This window comes from Cheilinus undulatus, linkage group 20 (assembly GCF_018320785.1).
Source record: "Cheilinus undulatus linkage group 20, ASM1832078v1, whole genome shotgun sequence".
NCBI lineage: Eukaryota > Metazoa > Chordata > Actinopteri > Labriformes > Labridae > Cheilinus > Cheilinus undulatus.
This window is the reverse complement of record NC_054884.1, coordinates 6,535,739-6,560,818: the sequence shown is the minus strand read 5'-3', so window position 1 is coordinate 6,560,818 and position 25,080 is coordinate 6,535,739. Positions and strand designations below refer to the sequence as shown.

At 39.3% G+C, this 25,080-nt stretch overlaps 1 protein-coding gene across 1 annotated transcript; it reads right to left on the bottom strand.

The window, feature by feature from the left end:
- Nucleotides 1-1,510: 1,510 nt before the first annotated feature.
- LOC121528548 (ectonucleotide pyrophosphatase/phosphodiesterase family member 7-like) lies at nt 1,511-13,275 on the bottom strand. The gene is made up of 7 exons (XM_041816057.1): nt 13,258-13,275; nt 10,657-10,939; nt 5,811-5,956; nt 5,077-5,709; nt 2,895-3,138; nt 1,696-1,813; nt 1,511-1,571 (listed from the first exon to the last, which is right to left on the bottom strand). The coding sequence occupies exons 1-7, from the start codon at nt 13,273-13,275 to the stop codon at nt 1,511-1,513; spliced, it is 1,503 nt and encodes a 500-aa protein (XP_041671991.1).
- Between the last annotated feature and the right edge of the window lie 11,805 nt (nt 13,276-25,080).

Sequence of the window (25,080 nt, the reverse complement as noted above, 5' to 3'; positions counted from 1 at the left end):
AAGGAGGGTCAACCAGTCATTAGCCTATGGGTTCACATACTTTTTCCACCCTGCACTGTGAATGTTTACATGTTTTGTTCAATAAAACATGAAAACATATCATTTTTTGTGCAGTATTAGTTTAAGCAGACTGTGTTTGTCTATTGTTGTGACTTAGATGAAGATCAGAACACATTTTATGACCAATTTATGCAGAAATCCAAGAAATCCCAAAGGGTTCACATACTTTTTCTTGCAACTGTATTACCATTTTATCATGAAGCTGGATGAGAGCAGAGGGCATGGGCAGCTCACCTGAAACCAGATCCTTTCACTGAATATTAATAGTATGTTTTCCCTGTTGCTGACTGTCTACTTTGAAAAGACAACACTGTAAAGAGTCATCAGATAACTTAACCTTTGGTGGAAAAAGAAGGGGAAAGAGAGGCAAGAGGTAAAAACAGGATAAAGGTGGCAATGGCCAAAAAATGGAAAAGAAAAGGTTAGACTGGTTAAGAAAGATGCAAAAACAGCCAGGTAGAGCAGTTAAAAAAAAAAAAGGAAAAATGTTCTAAAAGTCTAAAAAAGTAGAAAAATGAGCGAAAACAGTAGTGAAAAGGGGTTAAAAGTGGCTAAGAATAGCAAAAGTGGGTCTGAAGTGGTGAAATTGGTGAAAAAGATGAAAAGCAGTTAAAAAGTGGTAAAATGGGTTTAAATCGAAATGTTTGAAATGTGGTAAAAATGAATTCAAAGTTGCAAAAATGTCCAGGTAAAGTAGTAAAACAAAAAACTACTCAAAAGTGGAAAAAATTGGCTAAATGGTAAACAGTCACAAAATAAGCAAGAACAGTTGTGATAAGTGATTAAATTGTGATTTAAAAGTGGTACGAATACTAAGTTCAACATCAGACCCTGATACAAGCTTGACATACTTTCAAGCTCCAAAATGACCTGACTGCTCCCTAAGATTCTTGCCCCAATGCGTTGATTTCATCAATAAATCAGAACTGGGGGGCATTTACTGGGTTTTCACTGGATGGGCATGCCTGGGCCTTAGATGACTCTGATTGGGTGTTCATGGTCATTCTCTGACCAGGAACAGGCCTATCAGCTTGAAGCTTTGCAAGATAGAGCCACCTGATGGCGGACGATGAATCTGGACAATCTGTTGGCTTTGCAAGGTTAGGTTAAAGGTCGTGACAAAGCCGATTGAAAGCAAACTCTGAATTCAGCAACTGCTGTACAACTTTAAAAGAAAACTCTGGTACTCAGATCTAGATTATACATTTAAGTAAAGTAAAAATTCATACTGAAGGAATGCACATTCATCTGACTTCATAAAATAAAAGTTTAATTCACATTCAGAATGTAATCTTTGAGAATATAAATAGAAAATCTTGAGCTACATGAGCCATTTTAATAGGTGAAACATTTAAAATATTAAAACAAGTTTATAAATTATTATATTCAGACCCCACACAGATTTACACTTATTTAATAAAGAAAAAGGGTTTAAAAAACATCTCAGTTCCTAAAAGCTGGTCTGCTTGGTGTCTTTCTTCTTTTCAGCAGCCGTTTGTTTGGTGTCGTAGCTGAGGGAGGAGTCAACAGGGAAGAGGAATTAGTCAGAAAATAGAAACTCTAGCATTGTAACGGTGAATAAGACATCATTACCAGGGGGATGATAACAAAGGACAAATGATAAAAGTATCTTACCTGTTCGTTGTTCTTCTCCTTTTACACCAGGCGTGTGAAACGGTCACTAAGAACACCAACACCAAAAACCCGGCCACTGCTGAGAGGCCGATAAAAACCTGGTACTGGGTATCTACAACTGAAAAAAAACAAGAAAGTCTCAGCAAGGAAAGAGTTAACTGAATAAAACAGCAAAGTGGAGAGACTCACAGAGCAGACGGACGAAGATGATGGTATTCTTTAAAGAAATGGCATTAATAAAGATGGTCAAATTAACAAGAACTGTCATCAGATCTACATATTAAAGCCATGCACTTCAGCAGTGGTTATCATAATGTAGGTTTAGTCATCTTTCCTGCACACAGTCTCACTTTATATATTATTACCATAATAAATTACAGCTCCATGATGTCTCATTCTAGCAGAAGTGATGACTCAGCATCAAGTCTAAAGATCATCATATGGTCATCATTTCCTTATCAGCCAATATAAGTCATTATGTTTGGGTTTTATTGGATATCAGCAGCTTTATGGATGGTTTTATTGATGCATGTTTTAGTAAAATGTTATTTTGTAATCAAAATAAAGCTGTATAATTTATCGTTATAGAAATGTTTTGCACCAAACTTAAAAAATGCATGATCAGAAATGATTTAAATAACTTTTACTGATAGCTAACCTTTATACTTAACTTTATCAGGTAATTGTTGCATCAGACAGCCTTAAATAAACGGTTCAGTTTCAGCATTTTTATGATTTATTTCCACACTAAACATGATGTAGTCAAGGTGAGTATATTTAAATGCACATTAATAGCTCAGCAGGATATCTCAGTGCAAAAGTGCTTTAAGATAATCATTTTATTGACAGAAGAATGACCAACTCTGCTACAGTAGGTGGCGATATTCCCCCTTTCTGCTGGGTTCTATTGGATTGCTGGTACAAATACAGTGCACACTATCTCCCTATATTATGGCGAGGAGGAAAGTCTAACCTGACACACTGGATCCATTGCATGCATATATTGCAGGACCAGAAAATGTTGGCAGGAGTCAAACCAGGCTAGGATATAGCTGAGTCCTGTCAGGCCAGAGATACTAGACTTATCTTTGAACACCTGTGCACATGATGGCTGAATGTGATTGGTGCGTCAGCTGTTCCCTTTATCAGAAAGTACCATAAAAAAGACACATACAGTGTACGCTTATGACACTTCTTACCATTGCTGTCTCCCTCTGGGTTTGTGGAGATCAGCATGCCTTTGGTGTTGTCCAAATGTCCGTCATTGATCTCAGGTTTTATTCCTAATAGATGGCACATCAGTGGGTACACATTAACCGTCTCAAAGGGTCCAAACTGCAGGTTTTTCTGGAAATCGGGACCCACAGCCCTGAAGAACGGCTTCATATCCATCACCAAGTTGTCAAAGCCGTGCTCTCCTTTGTGGGTCTGAAAAGGAAAGAACTGTGTGGAAAAAAATAAAGGGTCAGCTATGAAAAGGAGGTATTTCAGATCAAATTATTCTATAATTATCCTGAAATTAGAAAAAGTCTTAGGTCTTTAGGTCTGCAGAGAATTCTGGTGTTGCTGATTAATCCAGATCCAATTCTCAATGAATAACTATAAAGTATTTAAATTGACTTATTGTGTTAAACTATGTATAGTCATATTAAACCATGCTACTGTAGCTGTTTTTTTTCTATTGGCTGATCTGGAGGCAGTGTTACACCAGCAAACATCACTGCCCTCAAATGTAACAATACCAAAACATTAGAAAAATCTGCAATTTTTTTAATGTAATAATTCAACAAACTTCATAATTTTCCCACAGATGTAATAGCATTTTCTATTACAAACGTAATAACTATGACAAATGCGGGGATTTATCATGTTTGCGGAAAGGTAAAAATCTCAGCCTAAGCTGAGGTCACATCAGAAAAATTAGTCATGGCAATATTTTGTTCGCCATGTAACAGGAAGTAGGTTTTTTCAGTCTTAAAACACTGGAAGAGGTATGAATCTTTGCAGGGTGGATCAAAGGCTTTGTTTTTTTTCCATCTCTCTATGAATTGTAAGATTATATTTACAGTGCTGATAAAAGTATTTACCCACTTTGATGTTTTACCATTTTATTTGTTTTAGAAATAAACCATGGTCCATATATATATATATCTATTCTTTTTACAAAAAAATACCAAAAAATACCTAATGTCTTACTGAAAACAGCTTTCTACACAGTAATGTCAATTAAATAAAAATATATGAGGTAAAATATTTGATTGCATTAATTTTTCACCCTCTTTAAAGAGAATGACCTAATTCAACAGAAGTCCAGCCAATTGGTGCCAGTAGTCTCACAATTACTGAAATGGGGATCACATGAGTGCTGTGAATGTGTCTCAATTGACTGTAGTATAAAGACAAAGTCTAGAGGGTCCAGTCACTGGTTAATCAGTATTCCTGGCTACCATTTCACCCAAAAGACAAAGGAACACTAAGCAATTCAGAGAAAAGGTTATTGAAAAGTTTAAGTCAGGGAGGGATACAAAAAATCCATGGTAAGGAAAATCCCCCAGAGTTCAGTTAAATTTATCATCAAGAAATGGAAGGAATATGGCACATGTGTAAATCTACCTAGATCAGGCCGTCCTCAAACTGAATGAGCGTGCAAGAAGGAGACTACTGACAGAGGCCACCAAGACACCTATGACTACTCTGAAGAAGTTCCAAGCTTCAGCAGACGAGATTAGAGCCTGCATCAAACAACTGTTGCTTGTTATAAGTCTGGTCTCGAGTTCTCCAAAAAACATGTGGGAGACTCCATGGTCAAGTGGAAGAAAGTTTTTTTGGTCTAATGAGATCAAAATGGTGCTTTGTGGTGGCAGCATCATGCTGTGAGGATGCTTCTTGGAAGCCAGACATGTAAGGCCTGTAAAATTAGAGGGTAAAATCAGTGCTGTTGCTTGCACACCTTTTCTTACCACACATCCCTTCCAGTCAACTTTCTATGAATATGCTTTGATTCAGCCTCTGAGAACAGCCTGCTCTTTCAGCACTGACCATCTGTGGCTTATCCTCCTTGTGGAGGTTGACAGTGATTGTCATCGGGGCAATAATCAAGTCAGCAGTCTTCCCCATGACTGTGGTTGTGTGAACTTAATTAGATTGAGAGAATAAAGGCTCAGGAAACCTTTGCAGGTGTTCTAAGTTAAATGGCTGATTAGAGCTCTTTCCAGGACTGAAATAACTGACAAAAAATAGATTTGACATTACTTTTTCAAGATGCACCTGTATTTTGATTATAAAAAAGTGAAAACTCAAGGGTTTTTTGCTACAAGACTTTTCATCTGATGACAAAGAAAACTGAGACCTAAGCCAAAAACGTGCTGTGCTTTCACTCACCCCATTGATAACATAACCAGGATCAGCATAGAGGATGATGGGCAGGAGTCGAGGATGGTTACTGTAGTGTAGTCTGGCTGGCATCTCCTCCTTCTTGTACACATGAAGGTGAGGGTGTCCCCCCTTCAGAGCCTGGTACACCTTCTCCAGCTTCCCCTCTTTAGGAAGCAACATCCCAGCGGGGCCGTAGTCCACCAGATGAAACTTGATGTCTCTGAAGCTGAAGCCGGGGATCTTAGAGAGCATGATCTCATTGACCGTTCCACCTCGTAGGACTGTGGTCATCCCGTGGTCGGCGGTGATGATGATGTTGAGCTTGTCTGTGAGGCCGTGTTGTTGGACCTTTTCTCGCAAGTAGCCCACGGTACGGTCCACTTGTTTGACCATCTCTCTGCGCTCTGGGGAATCTGGTCCAAATCTGTGGCCTACTTTATCTGGTTCTCCAAAGTACAAGGAGACAAAGTCCAGGTCTTGTTGGTGGAACCACTCTCCAACCACCTTGTCGATGTTCTTCCTCCAGTCTGTCTCATTGGAGTGATCGTAGAGAAAGGGCTCTACCTGTTGAATCTTGACAGTCTCGTTTCTGTAGGTGGCTGCTGTGCCAGGAAAATGCAGAGAGCCTGCCTTCAGACCCTGGAGGAATAAAACAGATACATGAGGATAAATCCTTGTGATTCTGTAGAGACATAGACAGGAATACAGTACATATGTAGACAGATATAAACCTCACTAACCTGTCTCTGTGCTGTTATCCAGATGGGCAGGCTTCCATTGTCCCAGTAGGAATCAACAAACTGGGTCTGATAGTACTGCTTCTTCTCCTGAGTGGTGGTGTTGAACCACAAGTTATGGATGACGCCGTGATTCTCAATGTAACGACCTGGAGACAAAAGTTCAGATAGATAAGAAGATCAAGAAAGCAGAGAGGAAACTTTCATGTTTGACATGAAAATATGCACTGAAGTGCATGGAGAGAATATGATGCTTCTACTGGACTTTTTTGGGAAAGGTAAAATATTTCAAATATTTGGTAGTGCACATCCCTCCACTCAGTAAAGCGATATGTGTTGCCACCTGCCACCAATGTTTTCTTCTTCTTTTGTTATTTAATGGTTAAAGGGATACTTCAACATTTTGGCAAATTCGCCCATTGCCATAATTCCTATAGTCTTAGTAATAGGTTTGTTACCTTTAGTTGTTGGTGCAAGCTATTTTTAGATAGGCGCTTCTGAGTTCAGACCTGCTGTGCCAACTCAATGTAAGCAGACGGCTTTCCCTCATCAAACTCATCAAATACACAATCCAACAACTCCAAAGCGCTCTCGTGGACAAGTTGTGACCTGCACATTCACCACGCTATGAAATAATAACGTATAATTGTGTAACATTATGACACATGAAGCAAATACTCGGAACTATTTCTTGAGTAAACCACTGGGCGGAGTGACACAGTGCAGCAGCCGTGTCTGGAGTGCTTTGTATTTAGCTTTAGAACATCTCCATCTCGTAATGTTCCATGATTATTTCATAGCGTGGTGAATGTGCAGGTCACAACTTGTCCACGAGAGCGTTTTGGAGTTGTTCGATTGTGTATTTGATGAGTTTGATGAGTATTTCAACTCGTAATTTTCACTTCTCATATAATATTTTGAGCTTTAAGATTTATAACTCTAATTTTTAAATGATATTTTGACCTTTTTAACCAATTATTTTGTATTTCACCTCATATTTTCAACTCCAAACTTTGACTTCATAATCCCAGAGTTTGACCTTTTAGACTCACAATTTAAAATTTTGAATCGCATTTTGACTTTAATTTCATGATTACAAATTTTATTTCATCTTTTGACCTTTTAAACTCATGATTTGACTTCTTTCTAATATATTTGCCATAAAAAAATATTTTTCCAATTACATGGTTTTACCTTTTTGAACTATTAAGTTTTCGTTTCTCAGATTGTTAGCCTTTAAACTTTTCTTTTTAACTTTTTAAATGTCAAAATAGTTTATCATCAGTGCTAAGTTTTTTTTTTTTCATATTTTATTACTTGTGAAACAAGGTTGACAGTTTATGGTTAAAAAGGTGACCCTGTTAGGTTATAGATGATCATGTCAACATGGGCCACACACATTACACTGTAAAAAACAACAAAAACAACAAAAACGAATTTTTAAAAGGGCACTTGCTTGGTCCAGAGGGCAATGGGCAGGTGCTGTAGCACCACCTAGAGTCTATCTGTGCACGCCACTGGCTGTAAGTATGACTTGAACGCACCAGTGAGGGGAATCCTATGTGCGTCATTGAACTTATACGGGCATCAAAGCGAGCTGTGCAGAGGCCTGTACTGTAGTAACACAAATGCTAAATTAGACAACACATAAAAGTAAATGTTGAGGAGAAAGTGACTGTTCACCTCTCACTGTGTGCAACGCCATTTTGCCAAGTCGTTCCGACCAACTCGGGCTGCTTGGATCCTACCCGAAATCCAGAGTTGGAGTCCCCAGCTCAAGGGCCGTTCTATTGCACTTTTCCAGTTCGGAGGTCGGATTTATCCGAGTTCCAAGTACAATCGAACGCAGCATAAGTAACGTACGTCACAAACTTTATATAAAGGTAGAATGTTACCGCCTCTAACCAGCCTTACCATTCAGAGACCACTCCCGTCCTCTCCTGCACCTGCACTGCCTCAGCTCCGAGAGCTTCCGGCTTTAGTAACACCGGTGCTGGAGCCAACGGCCCAAACAGGTAGTGCTCAAGACCACGACACTACAGCCTGCTTCAGGGGACTCTGGAGGGGAAAAATCCTCCACCTCAAAATATCGCTCCGAGGCAGCAGTGCTGCGGGACTCTGTGTCACTTTCTGGCAAGGGGACGTCACCATCACTCCCGCCTCATCTGGAAAACCCCATCCCTTTCCCTCCCTTCTCTCGGTACCAAACTGCCAATTTTTGGTTCATTTTTCAAAACACTGATTCTTGGGAATTTGGATAAAACATGTCCCACTAATAAAAGTGCTAATTCTGTTGGAAATTAAAAACATTTTCATGAATAAAAAGAATCAAGGTTATAATCAGGGGATCCTTTGCACAAATGTAAGTTTTTTTTCAGGTTTATTTTTATTTTTTATTAATTTAATGATTATATGCTGGCCCATTGCCTACAAAACCAGTTGTCCTCGGATAGGAGATAATCATTCAACTTGATTAAAAAAACAAAAAGTAATAATTGATTTGAATAATACCTTTACCACATGAAAGAGTACATTATAACATGTATTAAACACTAAAAACTGTGGGTTTTTAACAATATTTACTATTATTTTGTGGTTGCTCAAAATGTGTCCCACATATTGGTCACCACCGTCAGATATTTATAAAAAGCAATAAAATCAGGCAACTACAAGATCAACTACTTTCCTGAAGACCCCTTCAAACCTTCAGCTCTACTGCATGCTTCAAGATCACTCAAGCTTCTGTAAGTTTGATATTTTATCTTAAACTTGTTCATATTTTTGGACAATGCTACTGTCACAACCATAACATGTCAGCACCGTCTCTTCTATATAAAAAATATTTGAAGAGATTATGAGATAAATGTTTGCTTTTTAAAAAGAGGTCTGAAGTAGCTACTAACAGAGGGGAAACAAGATGGCTAATGTGAACAACTCATGCATATCATGTGAAAGAGTAGGTTTTCTGTCACCCACCGTCAGACGTCACCACCATCAGGTTTTCTGTCTGACGGTGGTGACAAAAACCTCCAAATGGTCCTAAATGGAGGCTAGAATATAATTGTTGATCACAATTAATATCAATATGATCTGTAATGTTTCATTAACCTCTTTTATCTTTATTTATGTAATTCCTACTATATTTCTTCCATATCGTCCACCCTAGGGGATGAGGTGTGCCTTCCCTCTCTCACTTCACTATTATGCCATGTTCATTTGGCTTACGTCATTTGGGATGCACATAATGCACCTACTACCTACCTACGTAGCATATAGTACACAATATCCCTTTTAGGCTATGCAACAACAACATTTAACCAAATCTAACATTCACTGTAAGTTTACAGAAGAATGTAATGTATTATTTTATGAGTAGGGGGCACTAGATGACAGTTTAAGATGATGTCAGTGTGGCATTGTACATTATTCCTACTGGTAATGACTTTATTTTTTACTATGATGATTTGATATTTGATTATATGGGGATGGGGTACTTAATAATGATATTGCTTCATTGTACCTTATATTCCTTGAAAAATGTTTATCACAGCGCTCAGGGTTGTTATTTTTTGGACAACAAATAGTTAAATAAAGTTTTTCAGCAAGAAGCCATTGACTTGAGTGGTACACATTTCAGAATTGTACGTTGTAATGAGGCCACTGTCACCATAGTCAGATTAGTGTCACCACCGTCAGAGGGAGTTTGAATTGTTTTAAATGAATATGCTTACAAAGTTTCTTCATGGCTATTGAGTTATTAAAGTAACAGTCTCTTTTAATACTAAAATATGTTTGTTAAATAAAAAGGCATTACTTTTTCTATTTAGACTAAAAGTAAACATTGTATGATGTTAGATCTTTTAAAGTAGTACATGTGAAACAGTATAAAAATGAACTAAAGTGAATATTCAACATTTAACCGTGTATATGTGTACTAAGAATCCCAGATAATGATTTAAAAACTCTAAATACATATTAGACCAAATAAATAAAAAATAATTTGCTTTTTATTGTGTCTGACGGTGTTGAAAAAAACAAAGTAATAAATGGAAAAAACACCTATTTTGAAACTAAAGTACAAAATGAGGAGGTTGCACCGGTACATTGCTGAACAGCCAAGACTTTGGTCTGTAATGATATACCTTCAGATTTTGGAATTTAACTTACTTTTTATTTTCAAAATTAAAACCTGTTTTATCCAAATTCCCAAGAATCAGTGAAAAGTAAGGTGGATGAGTGAGCTCTGAGATGGGGGTTAACTTACACTTTAAAGTGAGGGTTCAGTGTGAAAGAGGGCGAGAGAAAGAGAAGGAAGCAGCAGCAGCCACCATCTAAATGACGGACTGATGCAAAAATTCACGTAAAATCAAACCTGTTCAGAAAAAAAAAAAAAGGACGAAAGCTTTGGAGTCAGTGTGCAAGCATGATTAGAACAACATGAGATTGATTTTCTTTAACCTTCCCAGTACGACCCAATAATTTATTATTTTTTATTTATTTCTCCTACATTAAATCCATATTAACATGCACCACAAATGTGTGCACAGCTCACATAATGATTCAGATTCAGTTTTTAAAAGCACTATATAACTGAATGCCTACTTTAACTTTACCTGACTCTAATAGGAGTGTATGTGGTTGAAGAAAGCATGCATTGCCTTTTGTACTCTGAAGTTATTTATCACTAGTTATCTTTTGTGCATGATGTGGGAACATGTTATTTATCTTGCACACAGGAGCAGGCTGATAACTGGTGCACTGAAGATAAAAACTTTAATTTAAATTACTTTATAAGAGTTTTCTCTGTGCGCCAAAATAACTGAAATCCTCCAGATATCTTTCAGAGTACCTGTGAGCAGGGTGAAGTGTGCCGGGCTGGTGATGGTGAGGAAAGGTGGTGTCACATATTGTGCCTTCACCCCGTCCTGGGCCATCTGATCCAGGTTAGGGGTGTCCACATCTCGGTCATAGTCCCAGCGGAAACCATCGAAGGAGACCAGCAGCACCTTGTTCCTGGTGGAAGCAGGTCTTGAAGCGTCCCGTGCCGGGGCAGCAGCAGAGGGAGAGACGCCACAGAGGCAGAGAACAGCGAGGCAGAGCAGCAGCAGCATCTCAGACCGGGATCTGAACGTCTGAGTGAGCAGGGTGAAAGTCTCTGATCCTCTGAGGTGATACAGACTTTATCTGCTCCTTTGTCCTGCTCTGTTCATATCTCTGGACTTTTTTCAGCTGTAGAATCCATATAATTGCTGTTGTTTTACTCACATCACCCGGTCTGAAGCAAATCCGACAGAGATAGAGGCTGATAACGCCAAGCTCTCAAATCTGGACCTTATATAACTCATGTGTCGTGGACTAGAGGTTGATGACTTTATGAACAAGTGAGGATCAACACAGTCAGATAAAGAGAGCTAAACTGCAAACACAGATTGGTTGCCTTTTGGTTAAAAAAAAAAAAAAATCTAAAAATGGTCCAGTGTCAATATGAAGTGTTTGAAATAACAGTGTATCTCAGGTTCTTGCAGCATTTGAGGATTTATTTTTAGAGATGGAATAGTCCAGAAATGCCACAGTAAAGATGAACCCACAAGCATTTTCTAAGAGTTAATATGGGTTATTTTTACAGAAAAATGACATTAAAACTAGGGCTGTGGAAACTGCAATTCAACACTGCAATCCAGCAATTCAGCAATCCCAATTGCTTTTATGTTTCAGTATCTTGGTGCGCATATATTTTCTCAGGCATTTAGAAAATTTCCAATGTTAATTTTAAATTGTTGCGTTATTTCATGTGCATCAGGGGCTTTAAACTCAAGGCCCGGGGGCCAAATCCAGCCTTGGTACAATTATACCCGGCCCACCTGATCATATTTTTATTATAACTGGTCTACCAGTATGAGGTCGACAGATTTCCTCCAGTATAAAAATGTGAACTTAACCATCATGATTGAAATCCTTGTTGAGTCATAAAAATTAGAAAAGTAAAGAGTAAAAACAATTTTAAAAAGGCAGGAATGTGGGAAAAGATATTTGTGTTTTCATTTAACATTTATAACTTTGCATCTCACAGTTAAGACTAAATGTATGGTTTTGGCTTTTTATCTCATATTTTCACCTGTTACATTCACAATTTTAAATTTAAAGTAATACTTTGACATTTAAAACTCATTATTTTGAATTGTATCTGTTTTATTGACTTCGATTTCAAATTTTTCTCATGTTTTGACCCTGTCAACCCCTTACTTTTACTTATTTCTCATATTTAGACCTTTTAGATCCATAGATTTAAATTTTAAGTCATATTTTGACCTTTTTATACTCATAATTGAGACTTTTATCTCATATTTTGACCCTTTGAACTCATCGTTGTGGTTTTAATCTCGTGTTTTGACCTTGTATATTCCTAACTTGGAGCATATCTCAAATTCTGACTTTTTCATTTTATAATTTTGACTTTTTATCTCATATTTACACCTTTAAAACTATAAATTTAAAGTGTAAGTCATATTTTTACCTTTTATACTCATCATTTTGACTTATCTGAGTTTTTTTTTAACCTTTTCACCTCCAAACTCTAACTTTTATCTCATATTTTCACATTTTAAACCAATGAATTTATTATTTATTTATTTGTGACATGGGACAATGCACATTAATGGACATAGACATGATTTTATTAATATTTTGACTGTTTAAAGTTATGATATCAGTTTTCTTTTAATATAATTACCTTTAAAAACATTATTTTGACTTAAGATTTCATGATTTGACCTTTTGAACTGACAAGTTTGACCTTTTATCTCAGGTTTTGAGTCTTCAAATTCATCATTTGGACTTCTTTAACCTCAAAGTCACTTACTATCAGTGTTGTTTTTCCCCATAATTCATTGCTGGTGAAAATGAGATTGACAGTTTACGGTTAAATATTGACCCTGTTGGGCTCTCAGGTTAGACCTAAATTCAGAATCCAGCCCCTGCTGTGATCGAGTTTGACACCCCTGATCTGCATGGATCTAGAAAGGTGGTCTAACAAAAAGCCTTATATCAATTAGTCACATGAATGTTTTACCAAAGATTCATTTTGTCATAAGCGTGCTTCCTTCTCCATGGCACTGAGACAAAATGAAAAGCATAATCTCAAAATTTATTTAGAATGGAAGACAACCAAGATAAAACAAAACCCATCGCACTCTGTGCCAAAGTAAAGGTCCTTGCACAACAGACGCGATTTTTTTTGTGTGAATAATTTGTGCGAAATATTTGTTTTCTGAACCTCTGGCAAGTCGATGCAAGCCTCCACAACAGAAACGTCATTTTGCAGAGCGAAACTGTGGTGAATATTTTTTCAAATTTGCATTTTTGTGTCATTTATTCACGTTGCCCTTTTTGTGTAAAGGCCTTTGGATACTATTTTTTAAATAGCATACATATATTTTAAAATGTCACATACCCCTTGGAGTGCCTTCATGTACCCCTAGGAGTCAATTTTTTTGTCATTTTAGTCTGACAGAGGAAAGCTTCAATTCCTTCACACCACAAAAAAAGCTGTTTTTCATACAAAATTATGAATATCACCATTTTTAAAATCCTCAGAGAAATTTCACACACAGATGTGCACGACTTTATAAATTTATTGTTTTCAGAGTTTTTAAAGATAATATTTTCCCATTAATGACAAACACCTTTTGACAGTTTTTCAATCAAACCTCCACATGAGCTTAAAATAAATCACTGGACTCTTCTATTGCTGGATGTGATTTCCTTGGAGCTCTAAATTGCTTGAATTAATGATGCTAAGATATCCTGTCCAGGACTCTGAGGACATTTATGTACACACTGATACAACAGTAATATCAGCATATAGTTAGTTCTCTCTGTAAGACTGGTTCTTTATGTTCTATTTTTTTCCTTTTTCTTTAAATTATTTTATTTCTTTAATTTTCCTCCATTTGCTTGTTGATATTTACCGTTGTTTATGTACATCTTTAAATGTGTAACTGTGAGAGAAAATTTGTGTATATTTGTGATTTAACCTTTATTCTGATAATAAAAACATTTGAGCACAAAGCAATATATTTTTTTAAATTTCTCATTTGTAAAAAGCACTTGCCTTCTTTTGTCTTTGTGTTGTAAAAGCTAACATTTATCTTCTTTTTCTCTTCACTAATTAATTCCATCATTTAGAGCAGTGGTTTTCAAACTTTTTCGCCCTAGGCACAGCTAAGGCTAAGCTAAAATCTCAAGGCACACCATATTTAAACCAATACAAATAGACTTTTTGAATGTTACAGTCAAAGTAAGGGGAGAAAGGGGAGAGTTTTCTGGGGCCCAGCCAACTGGGGGATCATAGAGATGGCAAAAGTGGGCAAAAGGTGGCAAAAAATGGGTTAAAGGGGATGAGAAAACATGGCAAAATTGGGCAAAAAGTGGCTAAACAAAGTCAGAAATGGGCAAAAATTGGTAAAAAGTGGCCAACCAATGGGTTGAAATTGGCTAAAACTTGTTGAAAATGTCAAAATAGTGGCAGAAATGGGTTATAATCCGTGTAAGAAGTTGGTAAAAATGGGATGAAAGTGGGGAAAAGGTGGTCAAAGGCAAAAGTGGCAAAAAGGTGGCAAAATAGATCACAAGTGGCAGAAAAGTGGCAAAAGGGGTTAAAGTTACTACGAGGTGGTAAAAAGGAATTAAAAATGATGGGAGAAAATGGCTGAAAATAGGGGTTGGGGGGGCCAAACAATTGCAAAATTGTACGAAAGTGGCAAAAAGGTAGCAAAAATGGGTTGAATGTGGCAAAAAGTTCCCAAAAAGCATGCAAAAATTGGTTAATTGTGGGAAAACGTATCTTAAAGGGTAGCAAAATTGGTTAAATGTGGGAAAAAGTTCCAAAAAAGGTAGCAAAATTGGTTAACTGTGGGAAAAAAGTTCCAAAAAAGGTAGCAAAATTGGTTAAATGTGGGAAAAAGTTCCAAAAAAGGTAGCAAAAATGGGTTGAATGTGGCAAGAAGTTTCAAAAAAAGGACACAAAAATGGGTCAAAAGTAGTAATAAGAAGGGGCAAAAAAAGCAGTCAAAAGAAGTGGTGAAAATGGGTAGAAAAATTGTTTAACTTGGTTAAAAATAGCACAAATTAATAAATTTTACACCAATTCAACCCAATAATGGCTTGCCATGCTTTTCAGCTCTTAATGAGGTAACTGTTAGCCAGGATGCTAGCACCAATGCTACTGATCCAACACGCATAGACTGATATCATCAATAAATCCCAACTGAGGAGGTCCCACTCTCTGGGATTTTTCAAGGGCCCAGCCAAATCTGTGGGCAGGCCTGGTTACAGTTCTTGCTATAAAGTTGTAGTAATAACATATGGTACAAATTACCATGGCACACGTAGACTTGGACACACTAGTGTGCCTTGGCACACCATCTGAGAACACCCCAGACCCCAGGTTGGTTCCTAACCTGGGGTCTGGGCACCAAAGATCTCAGGGGGGCGCAGGATCCTGTCTGCTCTGAGGTTGTCAAAATTATATGTACAAATATATTTAGTAAGAATCATGATTAGAAACACGATGTATAAAGGCCAACCTAAAATATTTTTAAAAATGAAGAGAACCTGTAATTTTTAGGCAAATAAGTTAACATTTTTCAGGGGAAATGAGGTTTTAAAGTTTTTTATTTTCCAGAAAAAAACCTCGGCATTTCAAAATTTAAAAAGTAAAGGAAATCTGCAAGACAATCTTGCGATTTCCGAGTTCACGAAGTCTTTAATTTTGACAATAGAAACTCATAAATGTCAAATTTTAAAATCCTTCAACACAATGGAAAGTAGTGTTTTGGCCAAAAATGTACAAGAAACCAAACTGAAAATATTGGTTTAATTTTTGACTTTATAATCACAAAACACAAAGTTTTGATTCACTTACATTTACAACTTTTAAAGTGACAAAATCTACTTTTTCTTGTAAATGAACAACTTTTTAAATTGAGAATTTAGAGTTTTTAATAAAAAATGACTAAATCCTCTATTGTTTTTTCAAGAGTTGCCCTGTAGTAATAATGGAAAGTTTATACATTCATTTTTGTCAAGAACAACAGTATGTGGGCCTATCATGTCCAGATTTTGTCGATAAAAACAACAAATGTTGTGTGGCAGCGTTCATCCAGGCTTTTAACAATTTCTACAATAACGCTGAAACTTTTTTTCCTGAATATTTCACGACTATAGGGACATAAAAGTAGCTTAAAAGTAAAGAGTGTTTTTATTTTTGCACTTTGAAATCTTGGTTTCCATGGTAACTGGAGACCCCACCAATCACTGACTACTGTGACACTCAAGGATTGTGGGTATTGTAGTATTTTTGTCTGAGATGGTGAATAAACTCTGTTTTTCTTAAAAAGGGGTTCATATTTTGTGACTGTTTAACTTCAACAGGGGCATATGTCGTGGTTTCACTCTCAGGTGGCTCGTGGTGAGTCTAATTTGGATATTTCTGATAAAATGGCTGATTATCAAATCCTCTATGGAGAAAAAGAGTGGGACTTCTACTTCCAGAACCACACTGTGGAGCCCTGTTGGAAACCACCTTGGAATCAACCAATCAGGAGCTTCGGAATGTTGGCGTGGAATAGAACCCCAATGACATCATCAATGGACATTCTAAAGCCTATAAAAGCTGAAGTAAGGTGAATCTATCCTCAGACTTCAGTCAGAGACCTAAAGTCTACCTGAGAGACGAACCAGAGCCAGGAACAAATCTCAAACCTGAACGCCATTTACGTTTCATCTGTGAACGTTGGAAGTAAGTACTTCAAGAAATCACTTAAACTTTCCCTAAGTAAAAAAAAAAAAGTCACTTTATGTATAAAATTGACTCTAAAACTTGGCACAAGTGTTTCATAAATCAGTTTACTTCAAGCTGACCTGGTGATTAAAAACTTTTTAAAATAAGACTAAAATGATAAAATATTCAAAATATATTTCTTTTTAAATATTAAATCATTCATAAAATCATTATTTACCAACCTTCAGATTTAATGTGCTGGAACTGTTAGTACAATAATCTCACCGACCAAATTATTAGGTACACCTGCTGAACTGTTAATATGTAATATATGTGATGCTTTAGCAAGAAATTCATAGATTTTCAGTAAACAGCTCAAAAAAGAATAAAACTGTCAGTAAACGTACTAAAATAATCTGTAAACACTGTTAAATGCATTAAAGTAGTAGCTAGTTCAACATTTACAATTTACATCCATGCTTAAACTGTATAAATGCCAGGATAAAAATTCTGAAAAAAGCTAAATATGTTAGTTTTTGTCTAAAATATGACTTGATAACCACGGTTGCCCATCCTTGGTGTTAAAAATGTGATCCTCCTCTCCATGAACGTGTACTAACTGAGTCTCTTCTCACTTTTCGTGACAGGAATTCTGTTATAATCACCATCTTTCTACAAGAGTTGAAAAATGGACCTAAATGCAGAATTTGATGGTATCATCGGGGAGATGGAGTGGTCAGAGGTGGTGTCAGAACTGAAGGAGGCCGTCCAAACCATAATTGACCTCCAGGCTGACGCTCCACCTCCAGAAGCTGGTCCTGAGACCAGCAGTCCTCCTCTTCTGGAAGGCAGTGAAGAGGAAACCCGACCGGACTCGCTGTCTTTTTGTTTCGATGATCTGGATATCTTGGACCTGTTCAGCACGTTGGACGGTCCTCAGAGGACAACAGCCCACATGAGGAGCTCTCCAGCTCCCCAGGCTGGTTCAGAGGTTGTGAATCTCAAAGAAGAGGACATCATGACACTCGTGGACGCCTGGGGTGAGAAGGAGGAGCAAAACAAGGTAAGTTAGTGAGTGAAGATCTTTGTGCATTAACATATTACTTCATAAACTTTAAGTCCAGAGAAAGACCTCATACTGGTCTGATCTCTATGACTCTCCAGTCACAACAGTCCAGTGACAGATAGCGCTAACACCTGGTGAACCAATGACACTGCAGCTTGTCTAACCTCATGTTCTGTTTCAGAATAATGAAGAACCAGTGAGGCCTGCTGGTCCCAGCACCTCAAACTCTGATGATGCTCAGCCCGGCACATCTCAAGGTGGAAATGAGGGTCGTTGTGCACGTGGCTGTTGCAATGCTGCTCCTAGCACATCGTACGTTGAGGATGCTGGTCCTACCTTGAAGCTCAATATTCTCCCACGCTCCCATGCTCCTCCTCCCAAGACCAACAAAAAGTAAGTGTTGGTAAAAATGATTTTCTCTCTCCTCTACACAGCAAAACCTGGAAACGTTGAACACTGAGGCGTCAACACTCAAATTTGACTCTGTATCAGTTTATTCCTCAGACAGGCTCATTACACAGACTTACTGTTTTTGTTTCTCCACAGAAAAAGACGACGGGAGGAAACTTCAGAGGACAACAGGCTGTACATAAAGAAGCCTGATAATTCCTTCATGATCTTCATGAAGGAGCGGAGGCCTGGTGTTCCTGATGAGGTCAAGAAACAAGGGATGGCAGCCAGTAATAAATACCTGGCAGGGATAGTAAGTCACTCTACATGTTCATGAAACTTAAAAACATGATAGAAGTTTGGTTAAAAAGCTTTTTAACATTTTTAACACCATCACTTTTCAGTGATACTTGAATATTTCTAGTCCTTAGAGAAGAATTTTGAAGTATTTGTTTATTAGTTAGGATGTCCATTAGCTGAACTCTAAGGACTGTTTTTATACTGTGAGTAAAGCCAACCTGTAAAACAGTGACAGTGTGTGTCTGTGAGAGCTTTCTGACCTGGTGTTGTCGTCTGTTCACAGTGGAACTCCATGCCAGGGGAGGAGAGACTGGTATATTACCGTCGGGCCGATGCTTTACTGGCGGCCCACAAACAGATGTACCCTGACTGGGACAACAGTGACAACTATGTAAGTACAAGCTGCCAACACTCTCCAACATGTTAACAACCTTCTACAAACACAAACATTAGACCTGGTCACACTACTCTGACTGACACAGTCAGAAGACTATAGCTTCATACTAACAGCCCTGCATGGACAGGACTGGATTGAAAATGTTTTCTTTACATGGATCAGGTTCAATCCTTTTTTTAAGTGTGTAAATTTGGCCGCTAGGGGGCTCTCAGTCAAAACAATAATAGACATTGATGTGCTCCCCCATCCTGCAGTTTAGTCCCAGTATTTAACTGTTGTGTTGTCTCCACACTGAAATCCTCAAAGTGTTTTAGTCTGTATGGTTTATGATATTAGGATCATATTGAAACTCTAGAGAGAGCCCAGTCATGACGTCTGATATTTTTGTTGTTTTTAGGGCAAGAAGAGGAAGAGAATAAGGAGGAGAGGCCACACTTCAACTGAAGGTATGTAGATATTTCTATCAATCACACTGTCCTTTATGTTAAATACACTAGATATTAGAAGTTGGACCACTCATTCAGGTTAGTGTTGGTTAATCTTATATCCAAATGTCAGCGTTCAGCTGGCTAACCATGCTCATACCTAGTTAAAACAGCCATGGCAATAACACTGGGTGGCACAGAGATAAATCAGTGTAGCAATCATGATGATTTAATTTCAGCTGGTTAAAACCAGCACAGGCTGTTTAAAACCAGGACATTTTAGCGTTTTATACTTATTTTGGGGAAGTGGGACACCAATCTAGAAAGGGGGAGGGGGTTCCAATGATCTGGGACGTATGGTCACTCCAGTTTATGAGGCAGTATTGCAGAAGACTGATTAGTAGTTTTGTCTGTTTATTCACAGATGCAGTGGAGCCTCCCATGATGCTGCCAGTCCCTCCTGTGATGCTGCCAGTCCCTCCAGTGATGCTGCCAGTCACTCCAGTGATGCCGCTGGCGCCTCCTGTGATGCCGGTAGTCCAGCAGCTGCCCCAGGCTAATGCCTTACCTGTTTACCTGGAAGTAACAGACAGTGTAACAGGTCAAAAAAGTTTCATCATGTTGCAGACGGTGAACACGGCCTTTGTGATGCCACCACAAGGCCAGGTCCCAGTATCTGCACCTGTGAACCTCCAGAGCCAGGGGCCAGCGGTGGACCAGAGCAGCTCCTCATCAGGAGATGAAACCGGCTCCTCCAGTTAAAGTCCTCGGTCCTCATTTATGGTTTTTTTTTTCTCTATTGTTTCATTTTATGTAAATATGTTTGTTTTCAGTGTTTATATTGATTTCTAATGAATGAAAATCATTGTAAATATTCTTTATTTGTCTGCATCCTGACTCTCCAGCCTACTGAAAGAGTTTGCTGATCATTTTCAGCGTTTCTTTCTTTATTGGACAGTAGTGCTATGAGGTGTCAGTGCAGTAAAAAGCAAAATAAATGAGAACATTTCCTTTTTTTAACTGATTGTGTTCAAAGTTTTTCTTTCACTGTCCCATGCCATTAGCCCAAACAACAACTTATATGAGTTTTACTCCTATCTAATGTGATCTTCTTAATAAAGACGTAAAAAGAGAAGAACTACTCTCTTTATTTGAATGTCTAAGCATGTTTTTAGTTGTAGTGGACTTCAAGAAAAAAGCATCCATAAAGACACCAGATATAACACTTCAGTAACAGCCTACTTTACCAGATTTGACAGTGCTTGATGCAAAAACATGAAAAAAAAAGGATAACTACTGAGAAGTAGTACCCACTTACTGAATACATATCCAACACAGCAATATTAAAACTAATACTGGGTTTATGAGCTTTGAATGTGTTTCTATTGAAGGATGTTTGGCCTCGTAATTCTTGTAAAATCTCATCTTGGAGACTTAGCTGCAAGGAAGATAGACGCCCCACAGAGCCTCCAGCTCTAATCTGGGTAAGCTGTAGACCCACAACCAAGCACTTCCAGGTCAGGTTTATGAAGCAAATGCAAAAAGCACAGGGGAAGAAGGACAGGCAAATAAATGGAAAAGCAATAACAGGAAAAGTACTGAAAAAATACAGGCTCCAATGCTTGTCTCAAAAATGGGATTTCAGAGAACAGGAAGGTTAACTACACCTACCAACGGAGGCAGAACAACAGGATTTCAGATAGTTTGACAAGAAGACCGAGAGTTTTCTACTCAAAAGATGATGTGAATCACATTACAACTAAAAAAAGGCAGACCATCACAACAGTTCCTCTTGAATACCATGACATACACTATATTGCCAAAAGTAATCACTCACCTATCCAAATAATTGAAATCAGGTGTTCCAATCACTTCCATGTCCACAGGTGTATAAAATCAAGCACCTAGGCATGCAGACTGTTTCTACAAACATTTGTGAAAGAAAGGGTCACTCTCAGGAGCTCAGTGAATTCCAGTGTGGTACTGTGATAGGATGCCACCTGTGCAACAAGTCCAGTGGTGAAATTTCCTCGCTCCTAAATATTCCACAGTCAACTGTCAGTGGTATTATAACAAAGTGGAAGCGTTTGGGAATTACAGCAACTTAACCATGAAGTGGTAGGCGACGTTAAATGACAGAGCTGGGTCAGCGGATGCTGAGGCGCATAGAGCGCAGAGGTCGCCAACTTTCTGCAGAGTCAATGGCTACAGACCTCCAAACTTCATGTGGCCTTCAGATTAGCTCTAGAACAGTGGTTACACTCCAGACACAATTTTTTCATGCAAATTATTCACACAAAATATTTACATTTCCAACCTGTAGCGAGTCAATGCAAGCTTCCACACCAGCAACATAATGTAACAGCGCAACACTGCTGCAGATATTTTTCAAAGTTTCGCTCCGACGAGCACACATGGTGGTGGTGCCTATTTTTTTCAGGCAGACGGGGGAAAAAAAACGTCCTCCTCTCTAACACCACCTGATATTTGTCCTCTTCTCATACGTCAGTTGTCAGTTCTTGTGTTTTTGCTTCACGTAGCCTGGTAGAAAGGGAGAGAGGCAGCAGGCAGCACGACATGTCCATATGAGTGCAAATGTTTATCGGAGGACAGAGAAAGCACACCGCAGACATTCACAGCACGAATGTGATTTTAGAATGCACGTAATAAACTTGCAAAATCATGTGGCTCCGGACATCCATAGAAAGGCGCTACTTTTCTGAAATAGCCAGAATATATTTTAAAATTTCATGTACCCCCACCGAGTGCCTTCACGTACCCCCATTTGAGAACCACTGTTCTAGTGGATGGCAGTAGATTGTCCCCAGCTATCCAGCTGAACTGGCTGTACAGCACTGTTACCACCTCCCCGCAAAACAAAGCTCACCCACGAAAGTTTTAAAAGCCAACCCATGGTCACCCCTGGTCTTGTTCCAAAATACAACGACACTGGTCGGGTATAGTAGAGCAGCTGAGTATAATATTTGGCGTGGAGGTTGAGCCAGACCCTGTTTGCCTTATTCTTGGACTTCCTGATAGGAAGCTTGTCAATAGACATCACAAACGTCTGTTTAACCTTTCAACATATGCTGCAAGGAAAAACATTCTGTTATCCGGATTACGGAAAAGCCTCCAACGAAGAAAAACTGGCACAAAATTATCATGCAGTGTATGCCCATGGAGTTTCTTACATGTATGCTCCACTCAACAATTCATACCTTCTGCAAGGTTTGGGATCTGTATCTACAGTAAACTGATCCCAACCTAGCCAACACATTAACTGTGGGATTCCTTAACAGAAGTGACACTGTCAACCAGGACACATAGGAGCAATGACTGCACCTTACCCTGAATATAGCTGTAATGGGACTGTCTTGTCTGCAAATATGAATGAGGGGTGCCTAACCGATTAACTTAGGTTTTCATCTTGGTCCACCTGTAATATATGTCACATCTCCAGGTTGACCTAGTTAAGTTACTTTTTCCCTCATGTTTCTAGTCTGTCATTTCCTGTTTTATTTTGGATACTTACCTTGTGTCTCTTTTCCAGATCACTCCTTCCTGCCCATCCCTACCTGTTTCCCTGTGTCCTGATCATCCTCATGTGTCTCACCTGTGTTGATTGTCGAGTGACTGCACCTGGTGATCCCCGGCTGAGTGTTCCCCTCCTCGTGTATTTAGCTCATTCACTCCCTGTCTGCTGTGCGAGATCGTCTTGTTTCCTTTGTGTCCAATTCCTTCGAGCCTTACTTCTGATTGACCTTCGTGATTTATTTGACCCAGTTTCCCGTCCTAGTTTCCGAGTTAGCCTGCCGTTTTTTGTACCTCTGCCTGCTTGTTTTGACCTCCCGTGTATCGAACCTTTTTCCTGATTAAACGGACTTGAAAGTGCTTGATTCCTGTGTCTGCTTTTGGGTCCTTTGGTCCGCATATCGTTACAGTACGATCTCGCCAACAATGGATCCAGCAGACTCTGACCCGCTCGACAGGCGCCAAAGCGCAGGGTCAGCGCCTTGCTCAACAGGATGAGCAAATTAAAGCGCTTGGACAGTTAGTGCAGCAGTTGGCCGGACGACAAGAGACTACCACGGCTGAGTTGGGAGCACAGCTCAGCACCATCACGCAGATGATCCAGATCAACCTGTCGAAAAATGATAACGCTCCTCCTCTGCCTCCTGAGCCGGCTACCCAGCCTTCTCTGCCTGCAGCTTCTCCCTCACTCGTTCCCCAGCTTTCCAGACCAGAGAAATTCTCCGGGGATTCTGGCGACTGCAAGACGTTCTTGACACAGTGTGAGCTTCACTTCGAACTCAACGCAGCTGCCTTCCCCTCGGACCGGGTCAAGATCGCCTTCATCGTCTCTCACCTGATGGACAGAGCCAGCCGTTGGGCCACTGCGGAGTGGGGCAGGAGATCGGACATCTGTAACTCCTTGGCGGCGTTCACTAAAGCCTTTACTCAGGTATTTCAAAACATTCAGCCAGCCAGAGAAGCAGCCAGGGCCTTAACTAGAATTAAGCAGGGGCATAGAAATGTGTCTGACTACGCCATTGAATTTAGAACATTATCTGCTGAAAGTGATTGGAATTCCACTGCCCTGCTTGATGCCTTTTTTGAAGGCTTATCTGAGAAATTAAAGGACCATCTAGTGACTTTTGATCTTCCTCAAGATTTAGATTCTTTGATTGCTCTGGCCATTAAAATTGATAAGAGACTCTGAGAAAGAGAGAAGGATAGAGGCAGGCAGCGGGAACGTTTTTATCCTGCTTACACTAGGAGGTCCAGCCCAGCTGATCTTCCCCAGGCCGGGAGAAGACCTGCCTCACTCCCGCTGGTCACCGATGCCCAACCTGAGGAACCCATGCAGCTAGGCCGCACCAGGCTCACTCCAGATGAGCGTCTCCGTCGAATGAAGGAGGGCCGCTGCATCTATTGTGGACAACTGGGTCATCTTTTGGTTGACTGCCCTATCAGACGGAGATCCCCTAGACTACAGACTGTGGTGAGTCGCAACCTCATATTTAACAATCCTGCCCAATTACTCCCTGAAGTCTCCATTGAAGCCAAAGACATTAAGACTGTGAAAGCATTCATTGATTCAGGATCTGATGCTAATCTGATGAACTCTCTCCTGGTTAGGAGACTCGGCCTTACGACTTTCAACCTGAATCATCCCCTGGAGGTCTGCGCGGTTAATGGCAGTTCAATGGGCAGAATTACTCACCGCACCCAGTCTGTGACCATTCGTTTTCCTGACTCACACAGTGAACAAATCAGTTTTCATGTTTTTGACTCCTCAATCATGAGATAATCTTAGGAGACCCTGGCTCGAGATTCACAACCCTAAGATTGATTGGGCTTCAGGACAAATAACTGACTGGGGAATAAATTGCAGTCTGACTTGTTTTCATAGTAAACCCCAGAAAGTTCCGGTAACAGTACCTCACCCTGACTCTGATTACCCTGACTTATCCCAAGTTCCTGACTTTTACCATGACCTGAAGGAAGTTTTCAACAAAGCTAAAGCTAAATCCCTACCTCCACACAGACTTTATGACTGTGCCATTGATCTCTTACCTGAACGCTTTCCTCCCAAGGGAGACTTTACTCTCTCCCGAAAGACAGGCAATGGAGCAGTATGTGGAGGAGTCTCTGGCGGCAGGGATAATTCGGCCGTCCTCTTCACCTGCAGGAGCTGGTTTCTTCTTTGTGGACAAGAAGGACAAATCGCTCGCCATGCATTGACTACAGGGGCCTTAACAACATCACCGTGAAAAACAGGTACCCTCCCTTTGATCTCATCTGCTTTTGAACAATTAAGTGAAGCTAAAATATTCACTAAGCTGGATCTGCGAAATGCTTATCACCTAGTCAGAATAAGGAGGGGGATGAATGGAAGACAGCATTTAACACTC

Bases quoted from the DNA above. Each gene is read 5' to 3' on its own strand.
- LOC121528548 (XM_041816057.1), bottom strand. The intron at 5,957-10,656 runs GTACTCTGAAAG...TTTTGTCTCCAG, and splicing joins ACACTTCACCCTGCTCACAG to GTCGTTACATTGAGAATCAC. The intron at 1,572-1,695 runs GTAAGATACTTT...CTCCTCCCTCAG, and splicing joins AGGAGAAGAACAACGAACAG to CTACGACACCAAACAAACGG.